Source organism: Archocentrus centrarchus, chromosome 1 (assembly GCF_007364275.1).
Source record: "Archocentrus centrarchus isolate MPI-CPG fArcCen1 chromosome 1, fArcCen1, whole genome shotgun sequence".
Taxonomy (NCBI): Eukaryota; Metazoa; Chordata; class Actinopteri; order Cichliformes; family Cichlidae; genus Archocentrus; species Archocentrus centrarchus.
This window is the reverse complement of record NC_044346.1, coordinates 37,717,183-37,735,034: the sequence shown is the minus strand read 5'-3', so window position 1 is coordinate 37,735,034 and position 17,852 is coordinate 37,717,183. Positions and strand designations below refer to the sequence as shown.

The 17,852-nt window shown below is 42.8% G+C and overlaps 1 protein-coding gene across 1 annotated transcript in view; it reads right to left on the bottom strand.

Annotated features, from left to right (window-relative positions):
• Positions 1-17,852, bottom strand: part of LOC115790627 (integrin alpha-M-like) — a 29,151-nt gene that overhangs the window by 9,132 nt on the left and 2,167 nt on the right. The window contains exons 2-16 of the mRNA XM_030744518.1: positions 16,477-16,606; positions 14,452-14,534; positions 14,273-14,352; positions 14,071-14,185; positions 10,943-11,073; positions 10,698-10,840; positions 10,394-10,544; positions 9,677-9,812; positions 9,513-9,586; positions 9,085-9,202; positions 8,774-8,916; positions 7,258-7,404; positions 6,981-7,178; positions 3,500-3,630; positions 35-204 (exon numbers count right to left, since the gene is read on the bottom strand). Coding sequence (XP_030600378.1) covers positions 35-204; positions 3,500-3,630; positions 6,981-7,178; positions 7,258-7,404; positions 8,774-8,916; positions 9,085-9,202; positions 9,513-9,586; positions 9,677-9,812; positions 10,394-10,544; positions 10,698-10,840; positions 10,943-11,073; positions 14,071-14,185; positions 14,273-14,352; positions 14,452-14,534; positions 16,477-16,606 — 1,950 coding nt within the window. The remainder of the gene's footprint in view (positions 1-34; positions 205-3,499; positions 3,631-6,980; positions 7,179-7,257; positions 7,405-8,773; positions 8,917-9,084; positions 9,203-9,512; positions 9,587-9,676; positions 9,813-10,393; positions 10,545-10,697; positions 10,841-10,942; positions 11,074-14,070; positions 14,186-14,272; positions 14,353-14,451; positions 14,535-16,476; positions 16,607-17,852) is intronic.

Genomic DNA, 17,852 nt, shown 5'->3' with positions numbered 1-17,852 from the left:
TTAATGGTTTAACTTTACTGGATGAGGTTCCTACCTCGATTTCTCTTTGTTGCTTCTACCATTTCAAAGCAGGCTGTTAAGTCAACCATATGTAAATTAACAACCTGTAAATTAACATCTGGACCCACACAGTTGAGCTGCTCAGTGCTTATCTCCTTAGGTTGGAAAGATAGATGAGCCATCACGTTAAAGACGGGCTTGGTCCTGAAACACATTTATGTACAGTCATGTGAAAACAGAAATTACACCCTCTTTAAGTTCTAAGGTTTTACATATCAGGATATAATAAGAAAAAAATCCCCTGGTCCCTACTAAATCTCTCTGACCTGTCATATTGCATATATTTACCTAACTATTAAACCAACTCTTCCCTCTCATGATGTTGCGTCAGTTTGCTAGCAAAGCTAAGGCCATGGGAATGAAAGCATTAGATACCGTCCACTGCCTGCACATCTTAATTGCTCCTGCCCAAATATTTCATAATCCATCCATCCATCCATTTTCTTCCACTTATCCTGGGCCCGGTCGGGGGGGCAGCAGCCCAAGCAGAGAAGCCCAGACCTCCCTCTCCCCAGCCACCTCCACCAGCTCATCCGGAGGGACCCCAAGATGTTCCCATGCCAGCCGAGAGATATAATCTCTCCAGCATGTCTTGGGTCGACCCTGAGGCCTCCTCCTGGTAGGACATGCCCGGAACACCTCACCCAAGAGGCGCCCAGGAGGCATCCTAATCATATGCTCGAGCCACCTCAACTGGCTCCTCTCAAAATATTTGGAACAAATTTTTCATTATTCGATAGTAAATCTATTGGCGGTCCCAGTCAAGCACAACAGTTTAGCAAAATATAATCTACAACTTATTTTCCCTGAAAATGTGTGAACCTGCTCTCATCTGTGAAGAGACTGAACTGCCAGTGGCAGACCAGCCAGTTTCTCTGGGCAACGCCAATCAGTCCACATGGTGCTGTGCTGTGAGCACAAGTCCCACTAAAGGACCTGCAGTGTTTTTTTCAGTTCCTCCGTGCACAAAGCAGCAGACGTTGGTCCCGTGGCTCGGTGATGCCCTTCTACAGTCCTGTCCTGCTCTCCTTGTGCAATAGCCCATCTCTTGGTAGAACAAAAAGTCATTCTCTAATGTATGTCATAAAACCCATATAATAAAAGCCAACTAATAACAGTACAGTAAAATACACAATATTTCATGAAAAATTTAAACAGCTTTAATTTACCATCCCATAAAAATATGGAAATTTTCCATATTTTAACTACAGAAAATTTTCATATTTTTAATTGATGATAAATTTCTGGGATTTTTACTCTATTTTTCTGGCACCCCAGCTGCCGAAATATTTGTTTGTTTATTTTTTGGGTTTTTTACAGTGTGGAAGTGATGCAGAGGTACAAAGTGAGATGATTTCTCTGACAGGTTTAATTTATTTTTATCTCCCTGTAATGATGTTGATCACTCAACAAATCTTTTTAATGATCATTGTCTTTCCATTCTAGATGAAGTTTGTCCTGTTAAAACCAGATTAGCTCCTGCTTCAAAACCTTCACCCTGGGTAAATGACAGCATTCGCTGTTTAAAGCGTGACTGTCGTAAAGTTGAGCGTCTGTGGAAGAAAACTCGTTTACATGTTCATTTGCTTCATTTCAAAGGATCTTTGACTGCATTATTAAAAGAAACTAAAAGATGCAAGGGCGGCCTACTTCTCAAGCCTGGTCATAAAGAGTAGAGGGAATCCTAAGGTTTTATTTGACACAATTACTGATATCCTTACTCCTGCTGTACCTGTTGTTCCAATTTCTTCAAATGAAGACTGTGTAATAATTTTCTTTTTCTGGTAGATAAGATCAGTAATATAAGATCTAATATTTCCCCATCTGGTTCTTCACTGACTGTACCTGCTCCAGCTTGGCCTGTTGTTTTAGAAAGTTTTTCTCCTATTTCTTTAATTGAGCTGGAAAAATTAGTGGACTCAATGAAATCATCTTCTTGCTCTCTTGATATTCTACCTACCTCTCTGTTCAAAAATGTCTTCCGCCATATCAATCCCTGTGTGCTTTCAATAATTAACACCTCACTGGTCTATGGTCAAGTACCCACTTATTTGAAGAACACCATCATTCACCCACTTTTAAAGAAACCCAAGCTTGACCCTTCTATTTTCAACAGTTAGACCAATTTCAAAATTACCCTTTTTATCTAAGATTCTGGAAAAGGTTGTATCTATGCAGCTGATAGCCTTCATGGACAAACACAATATCCTTGACAAATATCAGTCTGGTTTTCATAGGTTTCATTCCTCAGAAACAGCTCTTGTTAGAGTTTCTAGCGATATCTTGATGCGTAGTGATGCAGGAGTGTTCTGTTGTGCTGATGTTGGACCTTACTTCTGCCTTCGATACTGTTGACCATCAAATCTTGCACGATAGGCTGAAACATTGGGTGGTATGTTTAGAATCTATCAAAAGTTAGATGGCTGATAACTTTCTCCAACTTAATGATGAAAAAACTGAAGTCCTCATTTGTGCCCCTGATAGATTTATACCCAGGATAATGGACGCTCTTGGTCCTCTTGGCAAATTTGCTAAATCTTCCATCAGGAACCTTGGTGTAACCTTTGACTCTGCATTCTCTTTAGATACCCACGTCAAATCTCTGGTTCACTCTTGTTTCTATCATTTACGGAACCTTGCTAAGTTAAGTCCCATTGTGTCACGCTCTGAACTTGAGATTGCTATCCATGATTCATTTCCTCACATCTGGATTTTTGTCTTAGCAAAAACTCCCTGGAGCATCTCCAGGTTGTTCAGAATGCTGCTGCGAGGCTTCTGACAAAATCTTCTAAGTATTCTCACGTCACACCGTTACTCATCCAGCTGCACTGGCTCCCCATTAATTTCAGAATTCAGTTTAAAATTCTGGTCCTGACTTATAGAAGTCTTCATGGTCAAGCCCCAACTTATATCAGTGAACTCTTGCATCCCTACATTCCCACCAGGTCTCTGAGGTCATGTGGTAAAGGCCTACTGGCCTTACATCACACAAGGCTGATAACTAGGGGAGATAGAGCTTTTGCAGCAGTGGCTCCCCAACTCTGGAACTCTATCCTGTTATGTATAAGAACTGCGGATTCGGTGGTGTCTTTTAAAAAACAGCTAAAAACTCATCATTTTAGGCTTGCATTTGGTTAGTTTATTTTCTATTTTATATATATACATATACTTACTCCAATTGTAATTTGTTTTAGTGTTGTAAAGCACTTTGTGATCTATGTCTTAAAAGGTGCTATATAAATAAAATTTTACTTATTTACTTACTTACGATTTTGAAGGGTAGCCATCAAATTTCAATCAGGAAAGATTTTTGGTTTTTATGACTGCAGAAACAGAACTTTTTAATCAGGCCTTGTATGCAGTCTTGCTTTGACTGCCTCTTAGTTAGAAATTATGCATACAGTACTTAGCAACATAAGTCATGAACATGATATGATACCTTAAGATAACAGCAGTGCCCTGTGATCCGATCACAATATCTGGGAGTCCATCCTGTCCGAGATCAATGGCTCCATCGACGGCCTGTCCAAAGAAGCTTCTCCCAGGTGCTGTTTTCTTTCCTGTGATTCTCTGGAACAAGAGATTTGACAGCTGAGACAGTGCTCAGTTTGCACATATATTTGAAAGCATTCATGGTTCCTTCATGGTGGTGACAAATGCTGCATTTACATTCAATTTACTTTTGTCAGGCGCAAGATTCAAGGTGCAAAAAATGTATCCATGCATCCTCCCGGTTCCCGTGTCTTAACTAGCCAGCAGTTATTTTCCAATGAAAATAGTCCATTATGGGTGTCACCTTTCTGTATGGCTGTGACAACTGTTCTCTGTCAGAGCTTCTCGGAGAAGCTAGGTTGGTTTGATACTCACTAATTAAGCTTCTGTGCTGGGTCTATGAAGTTCTATGAACGCAGCCTACTGGCATTTATTCTTGTGTGAGCTGCATTACATGTGTTAATTACCTTGTGTTCATTTGCGGGTGTTTTATATATGGTGCCAACTGACAGAAACAAAAAATGCTGGGACTTTTCCCCCCTCCTTGCTCGTTGAGGTCAGTCTTTTATATTTTCAGCAGTCTCCCTTCCTCTGTGATAAATTCAAAAACTGTGAACTGTCTCTTTTCCTCACCTGCAATGTGTGCTGACTTTGCTCAACTTTTTTTGCGTTTTACAGTGATGTCACAGTGGCTATGTTCATCTGTGGCTATTTATATGTTTACAGTTTATCATATTATCCGACTAAGGCAAATGTTTAATGATATTGATAAATTGTTACGGCCCTAGCAGGGCCTGTTGTGGCTTCCTGTCTCACTGGGTGTGGCTTACTTTCTCCAGCCTTAGGTGCCATCCCTTTTCGTACAGCTGAAGCAACTCAGCAATCAAGCTGGGGTACTTAAGGTCAGAGAGAGTAGAGCTCCTGGCCAGTGATTGCAGGTGACTGCCAGAGAGTGCTTTGTGTGACAGCTTGTGGACGGTGTTGCAGCTGCTTGCTCCTGCTCAGTGGAGAGGAGGGTGTTTTTGGATTGAGGCCTTTTACCATACCTTGTTGTTTTGGCTTAATTCCTGTTTTTTTTGTTTTTTTGTTTGTTTTGAAGGTGATAGCGGCTTGTCTTTTTTTTTTTTTTGTTAAAGCATTAATAAAAAAAAATTATTTTACCAATTTTGCTTTCATGTCTCTTTTTGTCAACCTGGTCACTTTGTTACTTCCCCCGAACCCCCCAGACTATTTAGGGGGAAACGTAATAAGTGGGGGCTCGTCTGGGATCTGACAGAAGGTTTGACATTACCCTTATTTGGACTTTTTGTTAATTGGTTGGTGAACAGTTGATGTGGCGTTAACTGCAGACAATACGACTTCCCAGTTAAGTCAGGTGAGTGTCCAGCTGAGCTTTAAGTTTTTCTATCAGATATTTGTTTTGTTTGGAGAAATCCTGGGTGGGGATTAGTTCCCTGTTGGGGGTGGGAAATTCAGGGCTCCAGCCACTGCAGTTTTTGCCTTTCAAGTTGCTTTGAGCCCAGTACCTTCCAGAAGACAAGTAGGCAGAGTCTGGTGTGACTAGGAATTGGGTAATTCTGTACTGGTTGTTTTGCCATATATCACTGAGTTGTCTTAAGCTGTTTGCTTTAGCCTTAAGCTGTTTGCTAGTTGCTGACCTATGGGTGAGCATTTGTGTAATGGTTCTTTAATTAGGTGTGTCAAGTTTGCCTTAGTTTGTGTGTTTGCTGGACTGGATCCAATCGTTTAAATAGAGTGCAGCTGGCACACCTTTTGATTTGTCAGAGTGGACTGAGAGGGAGTTTTGGTACTGGTGGAAGCTGAACTAAAGGAGATAGAGGCTGAGGCAGCGGTCAAGTTGCATAAGCTGGAGCAGATAAGTTCTGGTCCTGCTTCTGATGATGTACAGCCATCCATGACTGCCTTTGTGAGTAGTAATATTCAAATAGTTCCAGCTTTTTGTGAGTCAAGTGTTGAGTTTTTTCACCATATTTGAATGCATAGCGACTGCATTGCACTGGCCTCAGAAAATCTGGCCTATCATGCTGTTGTGTAAATTGACAGACAAGGCCCAGGAAGCTTATTCTGCCCTGTCTCCTGAAGACAGTTTAGTTTACACAAAGCTAAAAAGTGCCATCCTGGCAATCTATGAATGTGTGCCTGAAGCTTACAGGCAGCATTTTAGGGGGCTTCAGAAAACCTCTGGTCAAACACACGGAGACTTTGCCAGAGAGAAGAGAAAACTCTTTGGTAGGTGTGCTCTGCAAGCAAGGCTACTGACTTGGCTTCGTTGTGTGAGCTCATGCTTGTGGAGGACTTTAAGAGCTCTGTGCCTGAGTGTGTTGCATTACATCTGAGTGAACAGAGGGCTTTTACTTTGTAGCAGGCTGCTACCCTGGCAGATGAGTTTATCCAGTCCCGCAAAATGAATGCTGCAGAAAATGACCTCCCCTCTCATTGTGCACCTCTGAGGACCAGCAATGACCCTGTTGCAAAGCCTGAGAGTGGCAAAGGTAAAGAAACTGTTTCTTTTGCCATAAATCCAATCTTGTCGCCAGCTGTCCAAAATTAAAACACAGGCAGCAAGCATGCCCTAAATAGAAAGGGCCTAGTTTGGTAAAAAACAGTGAGTTGTGGCTCTCAGACTGAGAAAGAGGCCTGGCCTTATAGAGAACGTTCAGAGCATAACCGCTCAGTGTCACATGGAAAATGTCAGTTTGGCTAACTCTGTGCTGTCACTTAACCATGTTCCTGGTTCACCTGATCTGTGAGGTGACGTGTTGCCTTTACCCCCCAGGTTTTAGCTCTGCAAATCTGGCTAGGCAGCAGGCCAATCGCCTTGACCTGGTGGAAAGGCAAATAAATAGTATCTTCATGAGGTCTGCTTGCAACCCCAATGTTGTTTATATGCCCTGGCTCAAAAACCTGCTGGTGGTCCTGTGGGAGCTTACTTTGGCAGCATTGGACAAACCTCTTTTAGTGTTTTTGGCCCATTGAGAAGCTGTTGGCAAATTCCATAAGATATGCCTAATCGCTACTTTGGTGTTTGAGGGTATTTTAGAATTTTATTGAAATGGCAACTTGTGTTTGAATGTTTTACTTATGGTGTGTGCTTGCGATCCTCTAACAAACCACTGGTTTGTATTTATGGGAGGGGGTGTTACAGCCCTAGCAGGCTTTCTGGATTTCTGACTCACGGTGTGGCCTCATTTCTCCAGCCTTAGGTGCCGCCCCTTTTCGTACAGCTGAAGCAACTCAGCAATCAAGCTGGGGTACTTAAGGCCAGAGAGAGTAGAGCGCCTGGCCAGTGATTGCCAGAGAGTGCTTTGCTTATTCCTGCTCAGTGGAGAATGCAACAAATGTTTTCAAAAATAAAACCAAAATCCCTGCTTTTCATGGTCACTGTGGTTTCTGTGTCTGTCTCTCACCTGGCTGAAGGTGCTGCGTATCCCTCTCGTTCTGTCTCCAAGGTAGATATACACAGCCCCGCTGTTGCCATCCTCAAGGGGGGCTCCGACAGCAACGTCTCGGAGTCCATCTCCATTTAGGTCTGCAAGGCTGGATATGGTGGTGCCAAATCTGCCCATGGATGGTGCCATCACATTCAGTACACTATGCAGTTGCAGCTATGGGAAATGAGAGTTCATGATTTAGATCGTAGAAACAGTAAATATCGTGCTGTAATATTACATAGTCGGGGCTCACCTCATCAGTCAGAGTGTAGATGTAGATCTGGCCTTCCTTTCTCTCTTGAGACTGGTAAAACATTGGAGCTCCCACCAGCAGGAAATCTGTGTCTCCGTCTGAGTTAACATCTACCGCGCACAGCTCCGCACCAAAGTAGGAACCGATCTGACAAGTTAGTTATATCATTAGTTCAGTTTTAATTTAAATACAGATTTATATCATTTAAGGACACAAACAGATGACAATGATGAATGATCAATGCAGGAAAAATATAATTACAAATAAAAACAGTCCATAAAAATATAAATCCTTACAAACATTTAGAGAAACATAAATATATGCCGGCAAAGTAAACATAAACCTTCACGGTGCTTCAAGCAGTTCTCAGTTTCCAACTGTCTTTGTTGAAGCAATCAAGGTGCCAGTGTAAGGAAGTTCTTTGGTTTCCTCTGTCTAACCACAGAATAGATGTGCCTTTGCACATGTTCACAAAGTTGCAAGCAAACATCCATCAATCAATCCATCCCTCCCCCCCCACACTTATCTAATTCAGGGTTGCGGGGGAGCTGGAGCCTGTCCCAGCTGTATACACCTAGGTACACCCTGAACAGGTTGCCACTCTGTCACAGAGCTAATTGCAAACAGTAAATGTACAATCATAGACTCAGGCTGCTGGAGCAGCTCATGATTCACTGAACATTTCTTCTACCCTCCTCTTTTCACACCCCTTGCATTTATATACCACTACTGCAAGTTATTACGTGTTGGCTGCTTTCTGTTGTAGTTTGTTTTATCCTGTTTGTTGTTGAGGTCTCTGTGATTTTAATTTCTGTCCTTTCTGATAACTAGTCTGCCAGAATATTTGCCAGAGGTCTATTCCTGGTCAGGGAGTTCTTCCTCCTCACCAAGTGTTTGATCATATGGGACTGCCTGATTATTGGGGTTCTCTCACTGATATTTTATGGTCTGTACAATATAAAGCACCTTTACATAGTGATTGTTGTAAATTGTTGATAAACAATGCCAGATGGATGCCAGTGATTTAAAGTAAAAAAATAACATGTTTGATCAAGAAAATTAGCATTTTCTTATTAGCAAAATTTCAGTCAGGCATCCATCCATCCAATTTCTTCCACTTATCTGTGGCCAGATCATGGAGGCAGCAGCCTGAGCAGGAAAACCCAGACCTCCCTCTCCCCAGCCACCTCCACCAGGCTATCTGGGGGAACCCCTTTATGTTCCCAGGCCAGCCAAGAGAGCTAATCTCTCCAGCATGTTCTGCATCTGCCCTGGGACCTCCTCCTGATAGGACATGCCTGGACATACCTCACCTAACAGTCACCCAGGAGGCATCCTAGTTAGATGCCTGAACCACCTCAACTGGCTCCTTTTGGTGTAAATCTTGAAGCAAAATGATCAACTCTCATGATGACATAGAATAACTTCCATTGGCAGGTTTGCACATGCTAAGCAAAGCACACTTATTTTTGTTTGGCAGCTGTATGAAGAAAAAAAAAATATGAAAGTTACCAACCTGGTCTCCATTTATTCTTTGTGCTGGGGTCCAGTTCTTCCCGTTGTGTTTGAAAAGTACAACCTGCCCTGTGTGCTCAAACCTTGGTGCACCCGTGAAATACAATGAAAAATTATTCCTCTCTCCAACAGAAACAGAATATCCTGCAAGAGTCAAATATGACATGTTTTTATTTGAAAATCTAATTGTGGCTTACAAGAAAGATATTAATACATCAGTTAGATTACAGAGGGATTTTTTTTTAGGTGTTAAGAGTCAAATATTCAAATCTTATTTTTAAAAAGGAAGATCAGGTAATATGCAAAGTTTACCCATGTAGGAGTCCATCTGCATTTCTTTATCTTCAATTTGTGTTTCAGTTTGTCCCCGACGTTCTCGGAGAGAACCACGCCAGCTGTTTGATCCCACTGAACCCAGAATCAGTGTATCCTTTAACAGAAATGTGCAGGTGTAAGGAGGACAGAAATCCCAGCAAGAGTTAGAATGGGAGGTGGCAGATCATCTGTGCCATCTGACCTGCTGCAGCTGAACTACCTGTTCCAGTTATTCAGCAGTAGAAATTGATCTGTGAGCATGCTGAAGTACTAAATTTAGCATGGAACATTGAGAAATTCATCTTCAGGTCTTGTGTGTTTTCTGCGCCCTTAGTCTGATCTTCAGACAATTGTCTTTGTTAATAGTTAGAAGTGCTGAGTTAGAGGTATAGATTTATAGATTTTGCCACTGTGATATTACTCACCTTGTTGAAAACAGCACTGAATCCACTCTGAGACATTTCATCAGTCATGTCTCCTGCCCGAGCCACTTTGGAGCCTAATTATGAACCATCAGGGGTACATGTTACTACTGCACATCAGGAAGATAACATTAAGTTTTGATTTTAGAAAAGAAATTGGACATCACCTTCCATGACAAAGATCTTTTTCTGAAAATTCTCCAGGACTCCTGTGAGTCCATCGTAGTTCTCAATTTTGAAGGCGTTTTTGTCTTTTGGCTCTGAAGCGATGGCCCTAAATTTATCCAGCTTTGCATCCTTGATCTGAAACCAGAATAGTAAAAATATTAAATAATTGCAAGTCCTAAGCTTCCACCCCAGGTGCCTCAACCCCCATTCACCCCTTTGTTCAGGTGACCTCAATAGGTCACTTGATAGAATGGGGCAAAGTTCCAAATTGGTTTCACCTGAAACCACTGATTGTAATGACCCACACCTCCTTTCACACATTGGTGTATGTGATTATGCACATGAACAATAGAAGGTCACAGCCACCTCCAGGGGACTACGCCCACTGGGGTTTAAACACGTGGGGTCTCTCCACCTTTTGGTTTGAGAACTGAAGAAGCCTTTGGGATGAGAGGTGAAACAAAAAGAAGTCCAATCGCCCCTTTTTTCAAGCTCCAGGGACGACTATGACCTGGATGACTGAGAACCTACACAGACATCAGCAAACTAAGAAATCTGCACAAAATTAGACTGAAAACTGGCGTTTACTCATGCTGAGCCTCAACAGGAAAAACTAAATCTATCAAAGGGGCCGTGATTGTTCTACTGTGTCTACAAAGACGTGAACAGAAGAAACCACAGAATAAGAGGCACGATATAATGACATCACAGCCTACCCCAATGACAAGGCGAATTATATTTTTATCATCATATTTTTTAATGATCCCAGTTCTGTCTACATCACTGGGATCTCCGTCTGTGATAAGAACCAGAACTTTAGTTGCATCAGGAGTGGCGCCTGCAGCTGGGTTTTCCAAGATTTCATTCCTGAAACAAATGTAAAAGCAGCTTCTGTTACACTCAGAATAAACGAAGCTTCATCTGTGAGCATGAATACATTAATATGAAATCAACAAATATAAGATGCTCCTGAGGTCACAGCTGTACTGAGCCATTTTTTTGTAATATAACTGAACTTACATCACAAATTCGAGGGCTTTGTGTGTGTTGGTGAGACTTTTTAAATGCTTTTCATTCTTGAGTTTTTCCAGCGCGCTTCCAGCTTCATAGTCATTGAAGTCAAACACTTTGTTGACTGTTCTGGAGAACTGAACTGCTGCAAACTGAAAAACCAAACATACATTATTTATATAACATATTAAACAGTATATATAACCTAACAAATAAGTGCTGTGACTGCTTTAATGTTGCAGTAGTGCAGTGACCTTGATTGATGTGTTCTTTAGGCTGTCCATTATCTCCACAATGAAGTCTTTATTTTTATTGAATTCTGCTTCGGTCATACTCCCTGATCCATCAAACAGAAAGACGAGGTCCACTGTCTTTTTGGTGCATTCTGGGAAAATAAAGCATATTTAACCTTTAGGAGATCTTTGGGACATTTTGTGTCATTTCATTTTTTTTTTTATTTACATGCCATTTTGGCTGCGCTGAATGAATGTAGGTCAAATTTGCCAGAGGATATTGATTTTTGACAAATTTTAGAATTGCCAACTCAGTTACTTAAATTAGCCTAAAATAGCTAAACTGTGTAAAAACTGACACATTTTATCTTTAGGACAAAAAATGTTTCATTGAAAACTATTGAAAATGCCATTTTTGAGCCCACATTTATCTTCCCATCAGCTAATGCATTCTTTTTGAAAACTCCACACAGAAAGGCCCTGGCCAAATAGTGGATTTGAACCCTGGACCTTCTTACCTTCCTGCTGTGAGGCAGCAGTGTTAACCACTTAAAATGTATTTTATGGAAATTTTTTTGTTGTTGTTGCTGTTTTTTTGTTTTGTTTTTTTTGTGATTGTTGTTTTTTTTTTTAATCAGTGTAAGTGGCACTATGAAAGAATACGGGCCTTTAAAATCCCAAAAATATATACAATATTTAATATGTATATTTCGGGCTGTAGTATTTTGAAAAGACTCAATCATTTAACGTGAGAAAAAATATTACTGCACCACACACTGCACCCGACCCCTACGACACCTCCTGCGGGTGGTGGGCCTGCAGGAGGGCGGGCCCATGTAACCTCTTCGGGCTGCGCCCGGCCAAGCACCACGGGCTAGTGCCTGGCCACCAGACGCTCTGCCTCGAGCTCCCTCCCTAGGCCTGGCTCCAGGGTGGGGCCCCGGTAACCCTATCCCGGGCAGGGTAAACTGTTCCCTTGTTTTTTCACTCATAAGGGTCTTCTGAACCGCTCTTTGTCTGGACCCTCACCCAGGACCAGTTTGCCATGGGAGACCCTACCAGGGGGACAAGCCCCCAGACAACATAGCTCCTGGGATCACTGGGACACACAAACCCCTCCACCATGATAAGGTGGCGATTCACGGAGGAGCTTGGTTAGCCTGTGGGACTCCGGAGGCAGCTGACAGGTATCGACAGGCCAAGCTGAATGCAGCTCGGGTAGTGGCCAAAGCAAAAACTCGGGTGTGGGAGGAGTTCAGTGAGGCTATGGAAAAAGACTTTCGGACGGCATCGAAGCGATTCTGGCAAACCGTCAGGCGACTCAGGAGGGGAAAGCAGTGCTTCACTCACACTGTTTATAGTGCGGGGGGGGTGCTGCTGACTTCAACTGAGGCTATAGTCGGATGGTGGAAGGAATACTTCGAGGACCTTCTGAATCCCACTGACACGCCTTCTGTAGTGGAAGCAGAGTCTGGGGATGAGGGGGATGACTTGACCATCACTGGGGGTGAGGTCACTGAGGTAGTTAAACAACTCCTTGGTGGCAGGGCCCCTGGGGTGGACGAGATTCGCCCTGAGTTCCTGAAGGCTCTGGATGTTGTAGGGCTGTCTTGGTTGACACGCCTCTGCAACATCGCGTGGAGATCTGGGGCAGTGCCATTGGATTGGCAGACCGGGGTGGCGGTCCCCATCTTTAAGAAGGGAGACCGGAGGGTGTGCTCCAACTTTCGGGGGATCACACTACTCAGCCTCCCCGGTAAGGTCTATGCCAGGGTGCTGGAAAGGAGGGTGCGTCCGTTAGTCGAACCTCGGATTCAGGAGGAACAATGCGGTTTTCGTCCTGGTTGTGGAACGCTGGACCAGCTCTTTATCCTCTCAAGGATATTCGAGTGTGCGTGGGAGTTTGCCCAACCAGTCTACATGTGCTTTGTGGCCTTGGAGAAGGCATCCGACCGTGTTCCTCGGGGTGTTCTTTGGGAGGTTCTGCGGGAGTATGGGGTGTCTGGCCCATTGTTGCGGGCCATTCAGTCCTTGTACAACCACAGTGAGAGCTTGGTCCGTATAGCCGGTAATAAGTCGGATTTGTTTCCTGTGGGTGTTGGACTCCGTCAGGGCTGCCCTTTGTCACCGATTCTGTTCATAATTTTTATGGACAGAATTTCTAGGCGTAGCCAGGTGGCGGAAGGCTTCTTCCTTGGTGGCCTCAGAGTCTCATCTCTGCTTTTTGCAGATGATGCGGTTCTGTTGGCTTCATCGGGGGGGGCCTCCAGCTCGCAGTGGAATGGTTCGCAGCCGAGTGTGAAGCGGCTGGCATGAGAATCAGCACCTCTAAGTCTGAGGCCATGGTCCTCAGCCGGAAAAGGGTGGAGTGCCCTCTCCAGCTCAGGAACGAGTTCTTGCCTCAAGTGGAGGAGTTTAAGTATCTCGGGGTCTTGTTCACGAGTGATGGGAGAAGGGAACGGGAGATCGACAGGCGGATCGGGGCTGCTTCTGCAGTGATGCGGACGCTGCACCGGTCCGTCGTGGTGAAGAGGGAGCTTAGCGTAAAAGCGAAGCTCTCGATTTACCGGTCGATCTACATTCCTACCCTCACCTATGGTCACGAGCTTTGGGTAGTGACCGAAAGAATAAGATCGCGAATACAAGCGGCAGAAATGAGTTTCCTTCGAAGGGTGGCTGGCCTCTCCCTTAGAGATAAGGTGAGGAGTGCGGCCATCCGGGAGTGGCTCAGAGTAGAGCCGCTGCTCCTCCACATCGAAAGGAGCCAGTTGAGGTGGCTCGGGCATCTGATTAGGATGCCTCCTGGCCGCCTCCTGGGTGAGGTGTTCCGGGCATGTCCCACCGGGAAGAGGCCCCGTGGTAGACCCAGGACATGCTGGAGAGATTATGTATCTCGGCTGGCCTGGGAACACCTTGGGGTCCCTCCGGATGAGCTGGAGGAGGTGGCTGGGGAGAGGGAAGCCTGGGCTTCTCTGCTTAGGCTTCTGCCCCCGCGACCCGGCCCCGGATAAGCGGAAGAAAATGGATGGATGGAAAAATATTACTTTATAATATTTTTACAACGGTTTTTGTGAAGGGGACAAATGTAAGTCTTTGTTTAATGGCTCTGACATAAACATGCAGGAAACTTTTTTCAGAATGTGCTTTACCTTGAAACGCAGGTTTGAAAGAGGAGATTTCCTGGAGTCGATCTGAGAGCTCATAACAAATACTGTTCAGATAGGAGTTCTCATTGCATTCATGCACAAAACTTGGACTGCACGCCTAAATCAGAGCACAAAAGGTTAAAGAAAGCTCTACATATTGATTTGTTTTGCTCATAGTGTGAAGGAAAGAGAGTGATTTACTTACAGTGAATCTGGAGCCTGAGGAGTCTGCAGCGATCGACAAGCCAAGGTGTTTGATTGCTGTTGTGTTTGTCTCAAAGTCCTCTGCAACAGAAGTATTTTATTATGATATACACAGAGTTTTACAGTACTGTGTTTCTGTATTTTAATGGAGTGATAAATTATGTATTATTCTGTTGGTACCAGTAGGGCTGAACCACTTCTCTTGGTCAGGTTTGTAAATTCCTCCAGATCCATTTAGCCTGAGAGGTGCAGTGATGACTATCCTGTGGAACATGATAACACTGATTTGTTAATATATTTAGATGGTCAGGCTGACACAAGCTCACTGTAAAAAAACAAAAAAAACACCCAAAAAGCACTAGATCAGGGGTGCCCAATGCGTTGATCGCGATCTACTGGCTGATCGCAAGAAGAGAGCAGGTAGATCACATGGAGCACCCAATGAAGTTGGGGAAAAAATGTAGATCGCATGGCATTAAAGAAGTAGAAGATGCATGATAAACTATCATCCATCCATTTCGTTACCACCCTACGCTACCACGCTAGCTTTGCTAGTAGCTCACAAGCTGAAAAAGTGTGGGCACCACCGCACTAGATTAATTGTTTAAAATCAGTGCTGTCAACACGTGGCCCAAGGGTCAGAACCATACTTCTGGATGGTAAAAATTGTACTCCATCCATTCTCTTCTGCTTATCCTTTTCAGGGTCATTGGGGGGCTGGAGTCTATCCCAGCTATCATAGGGCGAGAGGCGGGGTACACCCTGTACAGGTCACCAGCCTGTTGCAGGGCCAACACAGAGAGACAGACAACCATTCACACCAATTAAGCTATCTCCAATAACTGCATGTCTTGTGGGAGGAAACTGAAGAGCCCACGCAGACACATGCAAACTCCACACAGAAACGTCCGGGCCAAGGTGGATTTGAACCCAGGACCTTCCAAAGAGCACACGGCTGTTTTTTGATTAGCGTTAGTGCACAGGAGTTAAAATGTAGGGAAAGTTCAAAGTCTTGGGAAATCTCGACAACTTGTTTTAATCAGAGTAAAGTCTTGTGGTTGTTTAATTCCAAAAACTCAGGAAGATTTTGTGCGTTTGTAGCTCCCCTGTGTTCTTTAATGCACATATATACATAATATTTTTGAGACACCTCGGGCCGTTCAGCTTCTGTTTTCTGAATGCATGTTTCATTAGATATAAAAGTTTTTAGAACATATTTTACTCCTTTACATTAAAATAAAAGCTGATATTTAATGCCGTTACTTTTCCCGACCATTGGGATCAGACTGGGTCATATGTGGCCCATAAACTAAAATGAGTGGAACCCTTTGATTTTTAAGTTAAAGTGATGAACTTAAATATTTTATCACATGTTTCATGCACTGTTGTGCTTCTTAAGTCAACTCAAATATTTTCAGTTACTGAAAACAGTCATGTTAACATGAAAGCAGCAATGACAACACAGCAGTTACTGATATTTAAATGCAATAAATAATCACGAATCTAGCCTTGCATGAAGCTGCTGGTGAGCGATCACACACTGTGAAAGCACATCAGCACGACTTCTTCAAATTCACCTGAAAGACCTTTTTCTCAACAAGCAGAACGTCACTCTGCACTCTCCTATCTGTGACGCCACAGTCATAGTAAATAATGAGCTGCTCACTTAGTTCATTGTGTCACAGCTTTGCTGTTCTAAGCTGAGCAAATCAGCTGTAAATACAATGGAACAAATATGGAAAAAGTCAGTTTAGTAGAGTATCAATAATAATTTAATATCCATAATTTGCTACTGCAACCCCAGAACATCACACACCTGCTTGCTAAAGTTTTAAAGGGTAATGCAGACTACAGCGCCACAGAAATAAGTACTCTGGCCTGATTCTTTTAAGTGGAGTTTACTTCATCTGCAAAATAGTGCCAGTTGGTCAAAAATAATCAGTTTCATCCATCCACAAATGCCACAGAGACTAAAATATTAGTTAAAAACTTGTGATCTCTGTAATTACTTTGAGCATTTGGGTTTGAAGTGCAGCAGCAGAGATCTGACTAAAAGAATATGCATTTGCTGTTGTAAGCAGAGTTTTAAATTAGTCACAGGATGCAGTATTATTCAACGTCTCATGTCAAAACCACAACTGAGACACAGAAAATCTCATTTTAGTTTTCGTAAACATAAAGTGAAACACTGAGCAGCAAACTTACCCTTTGTCATTACTGGACTTGTTCAAGTACTGCCGCACTTTGTATCCAAAGAAATCTGCTGGTTCCCCGTCATGATTATCAGGATTTGTTGTGTCGATGTTAAAAGCCAAACAGGCAGGAATGGTTGAAGCTGAGAAAGAGTTAAAAACATGATCACAAGTTTAACAGCTGATAACAGCTCAGTTAAAATTAGTACTAATAAAATATTTGAATTTGAGAGGGCAACAGTTTTAACAATACTGCATTTTAAACACTAAAAATAAATCCTGAATTAGCACTCAGTTTGTTTGGCTCTATTCCACCTCATATTTTGGTAAATATTACATACATTTAACAACTGCAATGTACCTAAATTTTAGTTATGCTTCAGTTTTCTTTTTCCATCCTATTAAAAATTGTATTTTAACTCTTAATGGATTTTAGCACATGTGCCCATTTATAATGACAGAGATCAGCACATATTATTCAACGTCTCATGTCAAAACCACAACTGAGACACAGAAGTAAGAAGGCTAAACCAGAATGAGCTTACAAATTCTTTTAGCAATAGCAGCATTTTTATATTTTTATATATATATATATATATATATATATATAAAAAACACACACATTCATTTTAGGTTATTTTCTCTTAGTAACAAATCAGAAGTGTGGGGAGAGAGTCCAGCTGGCAAGGAAGTAAATGTATAGGTATTTATTACATATTTGAGATTTTTAGTGTCATTCTAAATTATAAGGAGGACCATAATTTACAAAATGAACTTCATGTTTTACTGAATATGATTTGAAACTAAAGGCTGAGACTGGAAGTTAAGTTATCGGGAACGTTTTTACTGAGGACTGCGATCGATGGTGAAGAGCATGGTTACAGCCAGGCTTGTGTGCAATTCAGAGGAGTCGCCCCCTGCTGGCCAGTAAAACGATTTCTCTCAGAAGCATAAGCAATGTAAAAGATGGACATAGCTTCTGGGTCTGAAATATGATGCCAAGGCGATAGCGCCTTAAAGCTGCATTCTGCATTCGCTGTGAGAAAGTTCACAAGCTCAGTCGCTCCTTTCGGGTTATACCGAATAAAACATGAGGTCCATTTTCAAAGTCCAAAGGACGATTATCAGGGGTATGTCACAGGCTGCCAGTGAGCATGCACTGTCACAGCTCTATTGTCTCATCCAGTATCTAAACACGACAGTAAAAGTGCTCCGTTTGAGGTTTTTTGACCAATGGGTGACGTCACAGTTGGAAGGTGGAAAGGTCTCTCCCAGTAACTGGTGAATTACCTGCAGTACCCCTTCTGTGACACCAATGGTTCTAACTTTGTCAGCTTTTTGGCACCAGGGTTTGGATCTGTTATAAATGGATGGAACCTGTTCCAGAAT